General features: G+C 37.8%; 3 protein-coding genes across 5 annotated transcripts; 1 reads left to right on the top strand and 2 right to left on the bottom strand.

Annotated features, from left to right (window-relative positions):
• Nucleotides 1-837: 837 nt before the first annotated feature.
• Nucleotides 838-2,334, top strand: LOC145594041 (FBD-associated F-box protein At5g60610-like). Its single transcript, XM_081650387.1, has one exon. It carries the CDS (start codon nucleotides 838-840, stop codon nucleotides 2,332-2,334), a length of 1,497 nt encoding a protein of 498 aa, XP_081506513.1.
• A 4,467-nt stretch (nucleotides 2,335-6,801) lies between these two features.
• Nucleotides 6,802-8,253, bottom strand: LOC145594040 (F-box/FBD/LRR-repeat protein At1g16930-like). Its single transcript, XM_081650386.1, has one exon. The coding sequence runs from the start codon at nucleotides 8,251-8,253 to the stop codon at nucleotides 6,802-6,804; it is 1,452 nt and encodes a 483-aa protein (XP_081506512.1).
• Nucleotides 8,254-8,929: 676 nt separating this feature from the next.
• On the bottom strand, nucleotides 8,930-16,633 carry LOC145596001 (uncharacterized). Of its 3 annotated transcripts, none has more exons than XR_014103060.1 (4): nucleotides 13,955-16,633; nucleotides 9,932-10,376; nucleotides 9,546-9,674; nucleotides 8,930-9,256 (listed from the first exon to the last, which is right to left on the bottom strand). XR_014103060.1 is itself a non-coding variant. In XM_081652428.1 (4 exons), exons 2-4 carry the CDS (start codon nucleotides 9,987-9,989, stop codon nucleotides 9,081-9,083), a joined length of 363 nt encoding a protein of 120 aa, XP_081508554.1. In that variant the 5' UTR covers nucleotides 9,990-10,376; nucleotides 13,955-14,213; the 3' UTR covers nucleotides 8,930-9,080. The 3 variants fall into 3 exon arrangements, 1 of the variants encoding a protein (XP_081508554.1); XM_081652428.1 differs by having other exon boundaries at nucleotides 13,955-14,213; XR_014103061.1 differs by lacking the exon at nucleotides 9,932-10,376.
• Nucleotides 16,634-17,459: the final 826 nt, after the last annotated feature.

Here is a 17,459-nt window from a genome sequence, read left to right as displayed (position 1 = left end):
TCATCAAAATACTCAACATGATTCCCTCAAATAAAAAATATTAAAAAAAAAAAAACTCAACATGATTATCTCTCTCTAATTAACTCTATTAATTATAAAGCTTTTCCCCAACAAACAAACAAACTAAGTTTCCTTCAAGCTATTAACAACTTTATTATAGCTTAACTCACTATTACCCCTCTCCCCTAATATCGCATACCTCATAAAACATCTCTGATCATGAGCCCTCTCCTTGTCCTGATAACAACTGATTTCTTTCTAATTTATTTCTCTGTTTTCTTGGTTTGTCTAAGGTTAGCAATTTTCTCCATACCTGTTTTTATTTTTGTTATACTATGTTTTCTGCCTTGACTTTTCCTCTTTTAATTGGTATATCTCTAGCATACTCGTTTATGAAAATAAAATCTCTATTGAACAAGCAGCAGCAAATTGTCAAATAGATCAAACATTCAAAATTACTACGTATATTTTTCAAGTGGGATCAGAGTAAGATTGAAATATCGACTTAGGGAATATACATTTCAGTGGATTCTGAAATAAAAATCATTGACTGTGCCATAAATAGCAAATATTTCTGCTACTATATAAAGAGAAGTAGCAAACTATTAGGAAAAGATATAGTAGTATCGTTGCAAAATCTTAATGTTAGGCAAGATATATTTGTTAGCTATATTTTCTAGCTTATGTTAGGAAAGAATAATAATTAGTTTCATAGTATGATTATATTTGCTAAATCTCTTCCTTGTGGCTCAAGGAGAGTAATTGTATAAATATTTGAGGTCTTGGAATAATATGATCAAGTGATCGAGTTTCAATAAACCTACTCAATTCTGCAGTATGTGCACTTCTAAAGCCTACAGGAGAATAAAGAGCAAGGAAGATCGTTTGAGTTCTCTTCCGGATGATATTCTGGTCAATATACTCTCTCGTCTCCATATCAATTCCTCCTTTGCTACCTCCGTCTTATCCCATCGATGGCGCTACCTTTGGACTGGTGTCACCACTTTCAAATTCGACAATGATGGACATTACGTTTCCAAACGAACATCAGACTTATTCTCCAATGCTGTTGTTGACATTGTCCGACAACTGACCTCTCAGACACTCCGTGTTTTCAAACTCCAGTTAAGTTCTCTGTCCTACTTATGTGACCCTAGTGTAGCAGACGCATGTTTCCGGGAAGTTTGTGGCCGAAACGTGGAGCAGATCATTATTGAATCGGATTGCCCTTATTATAAGGATTGCTTACCTATTCCTTCTTTTCTGTTTTCTTCCAAGAATCTGGTAGTTTTGATATTAAAAGGTGTAATTCAGTTTAATTTACCAGAAAATACGGATATTCAACTTCCGAATTTGAGGAAGATTGATCTAGACTCTATTGTTAATACTTCTCCTTATCAGTTTGTGGGGAGTCTTTTTAAGTCTTCGAAACAATTGATAGAAGCAGATTTGATCTTCAGCTGGGACTTTATAACCCAACCCGAACCCCAGATTGTACTAAATATATCAGCACCAAATCTGAGGTCGTTGCGAATAAAGATGATGGCAGATAAGCTCACCCATCGACCCATAATCTTCATTGATGCACCCAACTTGGAGACATTTTGTGTAACTAGCTTCACTTCAGATTATTACTCTATCCAAAATCCGACGAAATTAGTCAAAGCATCGATTGTCATGGTTTGGAATGAAGGGCATTCACATTTACCAATTGGGGAAGAAGATTGTCTACAGGACATGTTCAAGTTTGTCAGGCAAATGTCTAGTGTTAAGGAGCTTATTCTATATCTAGAGGATGACAGGCTGACCAATGTATATCGTTACCTTAATTCTGTTAACCTTGGGCTTATGATAACCTTTCCTAATCTTGAACATCTTGAAACGAATTTGGATTATGGTGGATGGGAGGATTTGCTACTTTGTATGAAACGTTGTCCTAGCTTAAGGCACCTTAAAGTGGACCTAAATGTGGATACAAATCTTGTAATGGATCCCACAAATTGGTGTGTACCAGAGTGTTTAAGTAAGTTGAAGACGTTAGACATTTGTGGACTAGATGCTATTGATGACGAGCTCGTGTTGCTCGAGTACATTCTACGCAATGCACTTGTTTTGGAAAAGCTTTATGTTTCGCATGGTGTATATTTTAGTGGTTGGAAAGATGATCGATTATGGGGAATGTGTAATTTCTGTGAGTCTTTATTCCGTCTAGCTAGGGCATCTTCAACTTGTGTGATTGTGTTTAATTTATGTAGGCTTGAAATATCAAGTGATCGTTGGGAAAACGGTGTTACCCTTACACCTGAAAGAATTAGACGTTATATATTTTCATAATCTTTAGAATTACTGTACTTCTTAGAAGTGCTCGATGTATCTCAACGGCCTAAAACCTTGCTACTTATTTATTATTATTGTTAATTGGTTATGTCAACACTGTTAATTTAACAGTAGCTTAGCTTAACTATTCAAGTAAATTCTATTCCTGTGCTCAGTATGACATATTATTATGGTGTGTGGTATGACTCAAAATGTCATGATCTATGTTCGGAATTGAATTGGCTAATTCATGTATATATGTTCGTTGTTAAGATAAGCAATATGTTTCACATGTCACTGTAAACATGACATGTCAAGGTTTGCATCTAAAAAATTCTTATAACAAAACTTGAAATCAAGACCAACAAGTCTGAAGTTACAAGTCTTACCATCTTAGCCATCTATTAATTGTGATGTTTTATCCAACAAAATTATTGTTAACTTAGATAAGTTAATTGGTGTTTTATTATACTATTTGTTTCCATTATGTAATGATTGAGTTTGACAACCAAAAAATGGTTATAGCAAGACTTAAACTCGAAACTAACAAATACAAACTAGCGCCCGGGGCATCGCCCGGGCCACACACTAGTTTATATATACAAGTGATTGCAATAGCTAAGTAGTCTATTGAATTTAATTAGGGAGATATCGAAGTTATACATCTTTTGTTTCAGGGGATTTGTTCGTTTAGTCTACTATCCGCGATTAAGAGCAATAGTGTGAAGATTGATAAAACCACTAGTAATTACGAAGCCCGGCTTATGGCTGAAACAAGATGGCTAGAAACCATATATAGATCGACCAAGGCGGCTTACGCATTAGGTGTTGCAAACCCCTCAATATTATCCTCAAGCTATATTTGTTCGAATGCACAACCAAAATCATATGTCCATCAGAGTTTTAAAACATATATACTCAATGCAGGTTGTAATATTAAAGCCTTTCCTTGTGGTTCTGTTCTTTAGAAGGGGAACGAACAGTAACAAGAATGCCTTAATATGAGAGTACGAAGTATTAAAAGCAATCAAAACCAGAAGCTAATATGTACCCTCCTCTGCTTCGATATTATTTCATCAATGCCAACCCCTCCCCTAGATAAATTCGTCATAATTTTTTCAGCAATTCACCTTTCACTTGAGTTTTATAATCCTCTTTTAATTAGTTAATTCCCTAGCATATTTGTTTGTTATCAGTAATGAACAAGCAGCAGTGATTGAATATCAGCTACTGATACTATAATTAAAGCAATCAAATCTGTACGTGTTCCTTCAAGTAGAATTCAAGCAATCATATCTGTAATGTGTTCCTTCAATTAAATCTGTAATGTGTTCCTTCAAGTAGAATTAGACTATTTGGAAATATTGATTCAGGAGGTGCAAACCTTAGTGGACACTAACCAGTTCGTAGAGAGTGCTGAAACAATAGCAAAATTTACTAGCAAAATAAGGTTTAGCAGCAGCAAGCATGAAACAAGGATAACATGTGTCAAAACATGGACTTACAAAACAAAACCTGAACCAAACATCAAATTAGCTCTGACAGTTTGAAGCTTCTAAACCTGGTAAATCTTGTCAGTAAGCAGCATTACAAAAAGGCAAACCTCAATCAAATCCGCCTTGGATCCTTGACATCAGGCAGCTGGGAGCTTTTCTGCAACTAACAGCCGCTATTTGCTATCCTTTTCACTATCAATATTCTATTGCGCTGCTGGGGAATAACAAAATGCTATCAGTCAGCTCAGAAAAATGCAGGAAGAACAATCAGAGATATATATGCATTAATTCTAATCAATGTAATCACCAATTACAGCCTTGCCAATCTTTCGAGGGGAAGGGCACTCTCCCAATTCTACAACTAATCACTCATCAAAATACTCAACATGATTATCTCTCTCTAATTAACTCTATTTATTATAAAGCTTTTTCCTAACAAACAAACAAAGTTCTCCTTCATGCTATTAACAACTTTACTATAACTTAACTCACTATTACCCCTCTCCCCTAATATCGCATACCTAAAAAAACATCTTTGATCATCCAACTCCAGACCATGACCCCTCTCCTTGTCCTGATAACAACTGATTTCTTTCTAATTTATTTCTCTGTTTTCTTGGTTTGTCTAAGATTAGTAATTTTCTCCATACCTATTTTTATTTTTGTTATACTATGTTTTCTGCCTTGACTTTTCCTCTTTTAATTGGTATATCTCTAGCATACTCGTTCATGAAAATAAAATCTCTATTGAACAAGCAGCAGCAAATGTCAAATAGACCACACATTCAAAATCATAATTTTTCAAGTGGGATCAGAGTAAGATTAAAATATCGACTCAGGGAATATACATTTCAGTGGATTCTGAAATAAAAATATTGACTGTGCCATATATAGCAAATATTTCTGGTAATTTATGGTATAGCTGTAGCAGGCATAGTTTCATAAAGAGAAGTAGCAAACAGATTATTATCACTTTGATCCTTTGCCTTTGTCTTAGTATTATTTTATCCTTTTTCTTTTTTTTTTTTTTTTTTTGAGGAAATTTTATCCTTTTTCTTTGACTTCAAATGAGTTAGGAGCTGATACGAGCTTTGGCTGATAACATAATCTTCAGATAAACTAGTACCAGAAGCTATTCTCTAGTCACTACTCTCCCGTCTCCCCTTCCAATACCCTTTGTTAGGATGATATTCTTTCTTCTGCCTCACACCTCCTCCCCTAACCCTGTTAGCAGATCAGATCAAGTGGAATCCTAACTATCTGTTCCAAATTAACCATTACAGAGCAAGTTTAATTAAAATTGAACACAGGCTCAATTAGCTTCATCCAGATTTTTAATATATCACTTTTAACAAGACATTATAGGAAGTAAAATGTTACTTGTTTTTAAACTGATGAGAGATGCAAATGTACAATGGTGTTCAAGAAAAGACTACCCATGAGGAGCGAGCCTAAGATGTCATATCCTACCACCATTTCTATCACTGACCAATTCCATGGAATCCTCATGAGTCAAAGTTGTATTAATTACAAGAAATTGAAATTTCAATAAACCCTCTTGAGACCAACCTACAAACATTAACACTCGTTTTACCTGCAGCTCAAACTTTGTATAACATGTGCATCAAACCTTCAGTGAGGAGCATGAAGCTCACAATTCAGAAAAATGCAGCTGGGATAATGCCTGTAGACAGATTCTTTTCCCTCATATCTATCAAACACTTTCTACTTTACTACTTAAGACTAATATGCCATACCAGTATACCTTTCAACACTTACCACCAACAGAGGTTTTCTTTAGCTCTACTAAGAAGAAATAGAAACTTTCCTCTTTCAGTTAAAAGCTTTATTAGTTTGTAATTCCCCCAAAACAAGGGCAGCTTCCACTTACCAATAGTCATTAAATCAATGAAATCAGTTACAAGCTTCCCTCCCATCTTTTAAAAATTACTGATGAAATAAATAAAAAAAATTCTCAAGTCATATTCTAAGTTCTTCAAGTTACAAGGAGAGCTCATCCCCGCCTTCTTCAATTCATAGCCCTTATAGATCTTAATTGAACGCCTAAAATAAATGAAAAATAGGTGAGGAGACTGGAGCCTGAATTCACGTAAAAAAAAAAAAAAAAAAAAAAAAAAAAAAAAATCTTCTATGAGCTACCTATTCTCCAAACTCCTCCCACCCCCACCCCCTTCTGTATTGTCTTTCACCCGACTATTTCCAATATCCTCGCCCAACACCATCATCAGAGCTATCACCCTTGATCTCTCTCCAATTAATCTCTCCCACCTTGCCTATTATGTGATTTCATCAAATAACTTGAAGCAAACAGCCAAAAAAAAATAAACCAACTTCATATCCATCAAAAGTATGCATCCTCCCATGTCCAATTTTTTTTTTGCCTCTCATTAACACAGGCCCTTTATTCCAATTTACCCAACAAAGACCTTAGCTTCATTTAAAAATTTTAACCAAAAAAAAAAAGGTGAAATTTTTTCTTGTCTCACTGATGAGACACATAAAATGCTGCTTACACTAGTGTTTAAGCCAATATATGCCATAAAATAGTCATATTGAAGCTCTTCTCTTCAAGAATTATACTCCATATATAGGCTTTCTACAAAGTCATTAATCAACACCAATTTCTTGTTACAAATAGTAGCATAAGAGTCGAAGACTAGATATTAAAATCTTCCCTGAAACAGATCATTTGCTACAAATTCTTAAAATGTTATTTCTACAATCATGAGGTCACCAGATTCAATTAAATGATGGATATACCAAAACCAAAAGCAAAAACCATATTTACAAATGGAGCAATTTAACATGTAATAGTGAGTAATACATAAGGTGTTAATATGATGAAATACAACACAGACTCACACAGGACTTAAAAAATCAGATACATCCAACGAAGTTGATTATCAATACCTGCTGCCCAGATGCTTCACTATCGGTCTTTGGCACCAGAAGAAGTCAGTGCACAACTTCATTCAACATAGCGAACTTGACAATCAAGTACCCCATTCTTGAAGTCATTTCTTGATGCATTGATATAGTAACCTTCAAACAGAACTTTGCAAGTTGAGGAGCTCTTTGAAAACTTGAACAAGGCTTCACAAAATTTGTATTCATTCCATAGTCGAGATTCTTTACGTGAATGGTAGTGATTACAGTGTATCTGAAGCTCTTCCAAAACAATTGCATTATTTAGAATAAACTCTAGCAACTTAACCTCCTTGTCATTTCCTTGAAGCCCTTCAAGCTTTATTATCTTAAGCTTACTTAGTAAACATTCCGGAACAAAATCAGGTGCACACCAATCCATTTGCTCCACTGATTCAAACCCTATTTTACTCACATCAAGATGCTCTAAGTTGGGAAAAAACTGTAAAGAAAGTAGCAAATCCTTCCAGCCACTAAGATTACCCAGGTTTGCATCCAAATAGACTAAGTTATGAAACATTGGCATAATCCCATTACCTACAGAATTCAAGTAAGTAAATAGATTGATAAAACTATTTAACTTAAGGTGGCTAACACTAGACATCCCTTTAATAAACTTCGATATCTGGTTACAACATGCTTCTTCCTGCATACCCATATTGTTACTTTCTGGTCCAAGACACAAATCAATGGATGCTTTGATTAACATAGTAGGATTCTCAACGAAACAATAAAACCAATACGATCCAAGTATCGTAAGGTTCTCTAATTTGGGCGCATTAATCATGACTTTATCAAGCGATATTTCCCTTTCAGACATTATTTCTATAAATAAGGTTTTCAAATTGGGAGCAGCAATATCAACAAAATGATCATCCTCATAAAAATCAAACAACAAATATAAATCTTCCAACATTGGACAAGATTTAAACAGGGTTTTCATCAAATCGCGGGCATCATCCTGAAGACGCAATCCAAGCTTCTTCAAATTAGGAAGATTAACAACATCATTCGCGGTAAATGCACAATCAAGTTCAATGCAAAACAACTCCAATTTCACCAAAGATTGGCAATAAAATATAGAAGCAGGTACATATAAAGGTGCAGGAATATCTATAACACCACCAACACAAACCTTAATTTCTTCCACATTTCGACGACAAAGATGAGCAAAGATTGATTCCCAGTTGTATGCAACTAATTTGGTTCTAACCCTGAAAGTTCTGAGTTTCGGAGAAGTGAGCTGCCCCAAGAGGCAGTCGACAACGGCGGAGGACTCCGAATAGAATTTAAGGTCGGTGATTTGGGTCCAGAGGTGGCGCCATCGGCGGGATAAGACGGAGGTGGCGGCGGCGGAATTGGTTGGGAGGAGAGAGAATATGTTAGTGAGAATGGCGTCGGGGAGTGAGCTGAGTCGATCGTCGCCATTGTTGATGTTCTTCAACCTGGTGCATCTGCTACTGCCGCCATTGTTGGAGTTTTCAAGGTTTTTCATTTTTTGGTTTGAAATTACAAAGCGACGAAGGGGATGGAATGAACTAGTGGACTGGAGTGGTGTTTTCACGGAAGAATGAATGCTAATGTGGGCCTTAATTTTCTTTTTGGGCCAGACCCTATAACGTTATACTCCCTGGTGGAGATGTCAAAATAACTCAATTTAAAATTGAACCGAAAAATATCCAAGTTGTATTTCGACTCGAATAGATAATATATCCAACTTGACTTTACGGAAACCAATCCGGACACCTGAATTGACACCTCTCCCTCAATCTCACTATTTCTTGAGTATTTTATTTTATTTTTTACTTTTGAAGTATTCATGAAATGTATTGTTTTGATAAATATTTGTAGTTTGTACCTAAGATAAACATAGTCATATGGATAGTTATTAGAAATTTAGTATGAAACTAGTCAAATTTGGTGGAGAACTCTTATATGTAGCGTATGTGACTTTGTGTTATCAAATTTGAGCCACATCATCTACTATTATCGATATGGGGGTTTTCTTACCTTTCACTCTAGTGTTAATCTGTGTAAGTGGATTAACAAGTCTTGTAAGAATTGTTGATTTATTAAGGTCCAAAATACTTATATATAAAAAGACAATAAAGTGTTAACCTGTGTAAGTGGATTGACTAGTCTTATGACTTGTGAGAAATGATATCAAGATAATAGCATAAGTAACCATTTTTTATTATTATAATAGCAACAAAACTTGGATGAAGGACCAATTATACACCATTTTTAACATAATGAAGAAAACATGTAATTAATTTCCAAACCATGCTTGAAAATTAAAGCAACAAATTAAAAATAATATGCTCAAATGTTGTTGAACAAACGACCCATAACAATGTGGGGAATTTCCTGCATTTTTTCATCTTTTGGCAGCTCACATTTGCCTTGAGAAAAAGTGGATGAACAAACTAATGTATCACAGCAAGAGTCATCGAACAGCCCACAACTTTCTCCTAAACCCTTGCAAGTACTGCTAGGATCTGTCAACAATTTTAATGAAACATAATTAATTAGCTTAAATATTGTGTAATTCAAAAATATATACAAAGTATATGTTCTGTTTAAGTGTGTTCTTCACTAATTTTACAACTTTCGGTTTATTCTTTATACTATGCAAATTACTACTTGGAAACAATTAAACAAATGAAACATAAAAACATTATATTAACAATGCATATGATATGATCATATTTGTATGATGACTAATTTTTGGAATAGAATTTACTGTATACTTTTAAATGCAAAAATATGTAGGATGATATAACTTACCATATATGCATGTTCCTTTATCAGAACATTTGCCACCATTACAACAATGATGGACTAGTCCACACTCTTTTCCGATAACTCTACATTGTAGTTTTCCCTCAAAAGTCCTTTCGGCAGATATTAGTTGCACTACAAAAATGAAAAATATGAATTACAATTACAATTAATCTAGTACTAGTAATTAAATGGCCAAAAGAAATAATGTGAATTACATAAATATAGAAAATGATGATTTTCCTTTAGAAGTAAACAAGTTTAACATTTATAATTATATGCTTTGACAGACTTTGAATTGCTTAAATAAACCTGCCTCTAGATTAACAAAATTATTGATCTTTGGGTGATATAATGATGATTAAAGGAAAAAAAATTAGGATTGTAATTACCTAATAATGCAAGGATGGCAAAGATGGCCAAAAGATTTTTCTTGTTACCAATTGCCATTATTTTGATTTTTGATATAAAGACAAAGAAAACACAATATTAAGAAAATAGTATACTTTGAATTGAATATAAATATGAATTTTTTTTTTTTTTTTTTGAGGTAGAAAAGGAACTTAGTTAATAATTAAGGAGGTAGTTAAGTTTACAAAAGGCGATCTCTCACTGTGAGAGAACAAAAGTACAGTCTGATCAGAAGCACGATCATCTAGAGAGATACAGTCAGAATCTAGGTAGTTTATACAATAAGGAGGGGGACTTTGTAAAACAAAAAGCTGGTTCCGTTCAGTTGCCTCCTTCCGTGCCTCCTTTGCCATGATGTCAGCAACTCTGTTCTTCCCTCTTTCTCCATAGTATAGTTGGACCTCAGGCAGTTGAAGAAGCTGCGCCCTGCATTCAAGCAATGGTGGGGTTAGGACACTATTGCTTGTGTCATTTAGATCAAGCACTATGTTCCTACAGTCTGTTTCAATTTGGCATCTATCCCATCCATTGTTCCTGATCCATTTTAATGCAAGGGAGATTGCCTGTAGTTCTGCATCTTGTGCTGAAGGTGAGAAACCTTTCCATTTGAAACCTTCTATCCATATACCCTTGTCATCTCTAGCAACACCTGCACAGCCCACTTGTTTGGAGTGGTTGATGTATGATGCATCCACATTTATTTTAATGAAGTTTTGGGGGGGGGGATCCCAGGCAATAGGCTTAGGCTCTGTTCTGGCTGAACTAACACTGGAAAAGTACCATTCAGCAGCAGCCCAAGTGCATTGGGATGTAGATTTTTGAACAGGGGAATTTGAGTGTGAGAATATCCAGGAGTTTCTCCTCTTCCAGATGAACCACAAAGCAAAGGTGAAGGTGATGTGCCAAGGGATATTGTGGTGGCTTAGAAGTTTGTCTTTCAGGTTCCTAGATAGCCAATTTGGGAAGGTATCTAGCTGTGAGTCAAATGTAGAGGGAGGTGGCTTAAGCTCAGTCCAGAATTCCATAGCTCTTGGGCAGTCAATGAACAAATGGGTAAGGGTTTCAATGTTTGCAGGGCAAAAAGCACAATATGGTGTGGGTTTGCAGTGTCTATTATACAAGTTCCTTGCAGTGGGAAGTCTATCCCATAACAGTTGCCATAGGAACAGTTTGATTTTAGGCAGGGTATGCACCTCCCATACACATCTCCAATGGTACTCAATGCAAGGGGTGGTAAGATCTGAGTTTATTATCCAAGCCTTTGCAGCAGCACTATCAAACTTCCCTCTTTTTGTCCAACTTGTGAAATTAAAATCTTCACAGTCAGATAATTGAACACTGTTAATTCGAGCCCTGATATCCTCTGGAAATACAAAGCCTAGCTCACCTTCTAACTGTTCTCTATCACTAAGTATTGCACTGAGGGATTTATATTGTGAAGAGAGTGTTAAAGGTCCCACAATCAAAGTTCTTGGAGTCTCATGATGTAGCCACTTATCTTCCCAAAAAGTGATTTTCTCTCCATTCCCAGGTTCCCACATCAAACTATGTTTGAAGAGCTCCCATCCTTTTCCTATGGCAGACCAAATGTGGGAGCCTTTGTTAAAAGGGGTTGGGTTGGGTTTGTTTTTTACATACTTCTCAAAAAGGAGTTTTCCAGCCCAATTTGATCTGGTATCCACCATCCAGCACAGTCTAGCAAGGCTAATGAGATTAAGGTCTGAAAATTTCAGGAATCCCAGCCCACCCCTCTCCTTAGGTTGACAGACAAAATTCCAAGCTATCCAAGTTATCCTCTTTCTAGTGATATCCCCCCCCCAGAGAAAGTTTGAGCATATGGAGTCAAGCTTATTTAGGATGCACTTTGGTAATTTTACACAGTTCATTTGGTACCTGGGGATAGAGAACAAAGTGGACTGGAGAAGAGTGAGTCTTCCCCCCCTTGACAGTGTCTTTGCTTTCCAGGAGGCTAACTTCTTCCCAATTTTTTCAATAAGGCCATTTAGTTGCCTCCTAGTTGGCTTTTTCTCAGACAGGGGGTAACCTAGGTAAATGCCTAAGTCTGCAGATCTAGTAACATTTAGGGTTTGTTCAAAATCATCAATCATGTGGATGGGGGTGTTAGTAGAAAAATAAATTTGGCTCTTCTGTTCATTTATCTTCTGACCAGAGATGGAACAAAAATGTTTGAGGGTGTCACTCAGGGATTTTAGTGTTTTGCTATCAGCAACCCCAAAGAGTAGGACATCATCAGCAAAAAGGAGGTGAGAGATTGAGGTCTGGCCCCCTCTAAATCTAAATGGTTTCCATTTATTCAGGTTGCATTGATCATGGATCTGTCTGGATAAGAACTCAAGACAAAGGATGAAAATGTAAGGGGATAGGGGGTCACCTTGTCTAATCCCTCTAGATGGGTGGAAGGGGGAAGAGAGCTTACCATTTATGAGAATTTGGGAAGAGACAGAAGAGATGCAGGACATGATAAGGTGTACAGTCTCAGGTGAGAAGTTGAAAAAGAGAAGGCAGTGCCTTATGAAACTCCACTCAAGCCTATCATAGGCTTTCTCCAAGTCTAGTTTCAAAGCAAAAAGACCTCTAGAACCTCTTTTTTTCCTCATAGAGTGTAAGACTTCAGAGGCAATTATGTAATTTACCTCTGTCCCCCTCCCTTTTAGGAAACTGTTCTGGTTTGGAGAAATTATTGAATACAGGTGAGGTCTAATTCTGTTAACCAGAATTTTTGACAAAAGTTTGTAAGAGGTATTGACAAGGCTAATGGGTCTAAAGCTAGTGATTTTACATGGAGAAAGCACCTTGGGAATGAGGCAAACAACTGTTTTGTTTATTTCTGGTGGGATTTGTTTGGAGGAGAAGATAGAGTTTATTAATGACAAGCAGTCCTGATGAATAAAGGGCCAAGAGGAGTGGAAAAATGAGGCATGGAAACCATCAATTCCAGGAGCCTTGAGAGCTCCAATAGAGAACATGGCCTCCTGGATTTCAGGCAGGGAGGAAGGCCCTGCACAGTGTATACTACCAGAAGAGTGTGGGGTGGAGGGGACAGAACAGGGCTCAGAAGAGAAGAGTTTTATGAAGTGAGCAAGAATATGCGAGTGAATATGACCAGGGTCAGTGATCCAATCCCCTACATCATTTTTCAAGGCATGAATTTTGTTCCTTCTGTCCCTAATAGTTGCTGAGCAATGGAAGAACCTAGTGTTTCTATCTCCTTGTGACAGCCAGTCAGTTCTAGCTCTAGTAGCCCAGTAAAGTTGTTCCTGGTCAAGTGTTTCACTCAGAAGTTTCTGTAGGCTACTCTCAAGGTCAAACAGGAAGGGGTTAGAGGGATTTGATTGGTAAGCTAGTTGGACTCCATTTAGTCTAGCATTTATTCTTTTAATTTGGCTTCTGAAATTCATAGGGTGATTTTTACTCCAGGTCTGTAAATCTGCAGTGAGCATGTGCAGCTTGCTGTGGAGATCTCCCAAGTAAGAGGGCCAATTATGTTGGACAAAGGAAATGAAATCTAAGTCAGTTAACCAGAGAGGTTCAAATCTGAATGGTTTCTCACCAGGGAAAATTTGTGTTGCTGTGAGAGTCAGTAACAAGGGGTTATGATCAGAGGAAAGTCTAGGGAGATTTCTAACAACATTCTGAGGGTGCATTTGAACCCAGTCAGCAGTAGCCAAAAATCTATCTAATCTCTCTAAGATTGGATTTCTTTTTTGTTTGTTGAACCAAGTAAATTTGTGCCCCACATACCCCAAGTCTACAAGATTGCAGTGTTCAATGGTATCATTAAAGGCACTCATTTGATGCAAGGGATGAAGATTGCCCCCCCATTTTTCATGTTGATAACATAATTCATTAAAGTCACCACATACAAGCCAAGGTAAGGACATAGATTCACTCATCTTTTTCAAAGACTCCCACATTTCCAATCTAGCATTAAAAGAAGTAGAAGCATAGATTGCAGAAAGAAAGAATTTGTGTTTTGAATTTACCTGTACCACAGCATGAATTGCACGTGGTTCTTTACTCACAACATGGAGAGAGTTGAAACCAGAGTTCCACAGAATGAGGATGCCTCCGGAGTAGCCAATTGGATCCACCACCTCGAAGGAGTTATAGGGTAGGATTGAGAGTATGTGTTCACAGCTGATTTTTGGCACTTTAGTTTCGGTTAGGATGATGATATCAGGGTTGTGATCCCTAATCAAGCAACGGATGTTGAGTTTAAAGCCATCACGGGCTATCCCCCTAGCATTCCATAGTAGGATCGACATTCCGGGTTTCATGTGGGGGAGCTTTGATAGTTCCTTCCTCGTGGGGTAGGCAATCTGAGTGTTGAGGTCGACATATTTGCTCAGAAACGGACTGAACATGGAGGTGGTGTTCTTTTTTATCTTGATTCCCGACATTTGGGTCTCTTTCCCTTTTTGTTTCCCCCACCCCACTGAGAGATGAAGTTGTTGGGCTTCCTGTGCAAGGTGCATGAGTTTGACGTTGTTTGTGCCTGACACTGATTGAAGCACCAGCAAGTCGTCGGTAATCGACAACGCTTTTCTTACGCTCGGAAGAACGGGAACCGGGTCTAGTATGAATTGTAATTCCCATGGTACCGCCATTAGTGAGCCTTCCTTGTTCAGTTTTTCCATCCACCATTTGAATAGTATCCCGAGTGGTTCGCTGATGATGGAGACATCCGACAGGGAGGGGACATGTGCTGGAACAAGGTAAAAAGGATTGTCCGGGGACGCCATTCGCAGGTTGGAGTAGAGGGGGGACTGATCTTCCGGGCTTAGGAGAAGCCCCCTGATGCTCGTCGGCGAGATCGCATGCCATTCCCCGAACAGGCCTTGAGCGTAGAAGGACATTAGGTTGAGCATTGTCTCCGGGAAGGTTATCACCGGCTTCGTCTTGGTGATAATGTTCCTGTCCTGCGATGGTTGAAGATGGACAATCGAAGGGGGCATGATCGGAGGTCTCAGGAAGCCTCCCTGATCCGCTAGCTCGTCCGGGTCTAAATTGATGAGCTTGTTCAAGTAGTCTGGGAGAGACATGCTTGCCATGGTCGCTGTTTTGGTTTTCTTGTGATGGATGGCAGTGGTGGTAAGGTGGGAGGAGTGGTAGATAGTGAAAGGGGATGGATAAAAGAAGGGTAAAGGGTTTCTCGGAAATAGTCATTTTAAAATTTTTTATGGGAAAGGAGGAAAAATTGGTGATGAGACAGGAGGGGGAAGGGCGGCGAGAGGTAGGGGTTAGCTGTTGTTGAGTGTTGCAGGGAAGTTGAAGTGACAAGTTGGGAGAAGGTAAGGAATTAGAAGGCAAACTGTCATTTTTGGTGGGATTTATAGTTTCCTCGGGCCCCACAAGTTGAGATAAAATCTCAAATTGATTTTCCGTATTTTTGGATGAGTGTGGGCCCCACGTGTTTACTTTTTGATTTTTGGAAGCCAAATTACCGGTGGATATTACCCCCCTATTCTGTATTTGGCGCCAAACTTTTTGATGTTCCTGCATCGGCGATTTCGTTGTTGCCGGAATGGTATTTCCGGCCATTGTATCCGTTAGTTTGATGTCCGTGGAGTGCTGACCCTGGTTTCTCCTTGAGATTTGATCCAAGTAAATCAATCTCTGTTTGAATCCTCCTATCCACAGTCCGTCCTTCCTCTGTTTTTCGTAATCCATCATTACCAGGATTCGGGCATATCTGAGGTTGCCCTGCTCTAATTTTCTGGTAGTGGCTCGAATGAAAACTCCCAGTGAGTTCCCTATTTTCCTAAGTATGCAGTCATTCATGAATTCAATAGGTAGCTCCGGGAGCTCGACCCAAATTGGAATGCGGTTGATCTTCTCCTCTGAGGGTTTAAACCCTGCTCTCCATTTCTGAACATGTAAGAAGGTACCATTAATGAACCAAGGTCCGCCTGACAGGACTTTTCCCATGTCTGCCGCGTCTTCAAATTTAGATATGAAGAATCCCTTCCCAATTGGAAAGGATAGTACCTTTGCCTTTGGTTTCCATATGCGAGGCAGAGTTTGCACAAGGTATTCAGTGGAGAAGGATTTTCCATGAGGTTTGGATATAATTGCATTAATCCATGGTTGGCAAAGGGAACTATATTCTTCCTGGGTAATTGGAAGAAAAACCTCTTTTGTTTCATCGAAATTTGAGGGGGGTGAGGAGGCTGGGAGGGTGGACAAGGCCTGCAAGGGGTTCGTACTACCACCCAATTGAAGTGCTTTTTTGAAGGAGAAGGGGTGCGTGGTGGTGGGTTGTTTTGGGGGAGTTGGTGTGGGGAAGGAAGGGTGGGAGTTCTTGACGGCAGATTTGGGGAGGGGGAGAGGGAGGAGAGGTGGGTGGTGGGGTGAAGTGGTGTTTGGTGGAGTTGGAGGAGGTGGTGGATCCGGTGGCTTTTTCGAAGTGCTTGGTTTCACTCTCTCACTAGGACTCTCTCTCTCTCTCATCCTATCTATTAACTTGCTAATTTGCCGTCTTGGCTGATTGAACCACCACAGCTGGTGCACTTCCAAATCGTGTAGACAAGATTGGACCGTGAATCTTTGCTAAATTAGCAAAGTAGATGTGAGGTTTTGAAGGGTCGAACTGGTGTAAGTTTCCGATAATTATAAATATGAATTTAGGTGCATTATTTATGATGCTTTTTGTGGAGCTACTGCCCGTAATTTTGGTACCCATCTGAAAACTATAATATTTAAATGACTGCCGACATGGATATAGTAAATGACCATTAAAACCTTATCAAGGGACCTACTAACCTGATATCTGTGTACAGTATCAACCACTCAAACCTTATCCACTGTTAAATATCCAGCTAGTTTGTATTATTATTGATTTAATTGATTTTGGATGCTTCTGTCTCGTCCTCGATTCCTTACCGACCTAGAAGATTTGGGTAACAATTACATAATAGGGGTGTTATAGTTTCCACTTACCTGTTATTTTCTTAAATATCTAAAAGTAACAATGATCTTTACTCTTCTTGAACAAAACAAATGGACATTAGTTTATATGATTCATCCCCTTGATTAAACTTTAAACCAAAACAAATGGAAAGGTAAGACTTTAATGATTACAAACTCCATTCTTGTTTCTTTCCTTTCTATTTCGTTTCCAATATATGTACCAAACACCCCCTTTGTCGTTACCTCCATTCTAGAATAATTGTTATGATTAAACTTTTTTTATTTAATCCTACAAGTGTCATAATTTGACTTTTTACACTACTCACAATTTCACATACTCCACTTTGACTAATGTTGGGATCTTATTAGAAGTAAATAAAATACATTCTTGCAAAATCTTATTAGAAGTGTTTTAACGCTAGTTTTATATATATGCAAATCAAATTCCGTATAAAATTCATAAGAGATAGTCAGATAGGCAAAAAGAAGACATAAAAATTGTATCATGTACAATATGGTTCCTAAGCAAGTATACGGACTAAATGATTTTGTGCAATTCTTTGCCACGAATGTCATGAT

The sequence above is a fragment of the Chenopodium album genome, chromosome 19, assembly GCF_948465745.1.
Source record: "Chenopodium album chromosome 19, dcCheAlbu1.1, whole genome shotgun sequence".
Lineage (NCBI taxonomy): Eukaryota > Viridiplantae > Streptophyta > Magnoliopsida > Caryophyllales > Amaranthaceae > Chenopodium > Chenopodium album.
This window is presented reverse-complemented; position numbering and strand designations above follow the sequence as displayed.

Excerpts from the sequence above, each read along its gene's own strand:
- LOC145594041 (XM_081650387.1), top strand. The coding sequence starts at position 838 with ATGTGCACTTCTAAAGCCTACAGGAGAATAAAGAGCAAGGAAGATCGT.
- LOC145594040 (XM_081650386.1), bottom strand. The coding sequence starts at position 8,253 with ATGAAAAACCTTGAAAACTCCAACAATGGCGGCAGTAGCAGATGCACC.
- LOC145596001 (XM_081652428.1), bottom strand. The coding sequence starts at position 9,989 with ATGGCAATTGGTAACAAGAAAAATCTTTTGGCCATCTTTGCCATCCTT. Across the intron at positions 9,675-9,931 it reads TGCCATCCTTGCATTATTAG|TGCAACTAATATCTGCCGAA; the intron begins GTAATTACAATC and ends TCATTTTTGTAG. Across the intron at positions 9,257-9,545 it reads TAAAGGAACATGCATATATG|ATCCTAGCAGTACTTGCAAG; the intron begins GTAAGTTATATC and ends AATTGTTGACAG.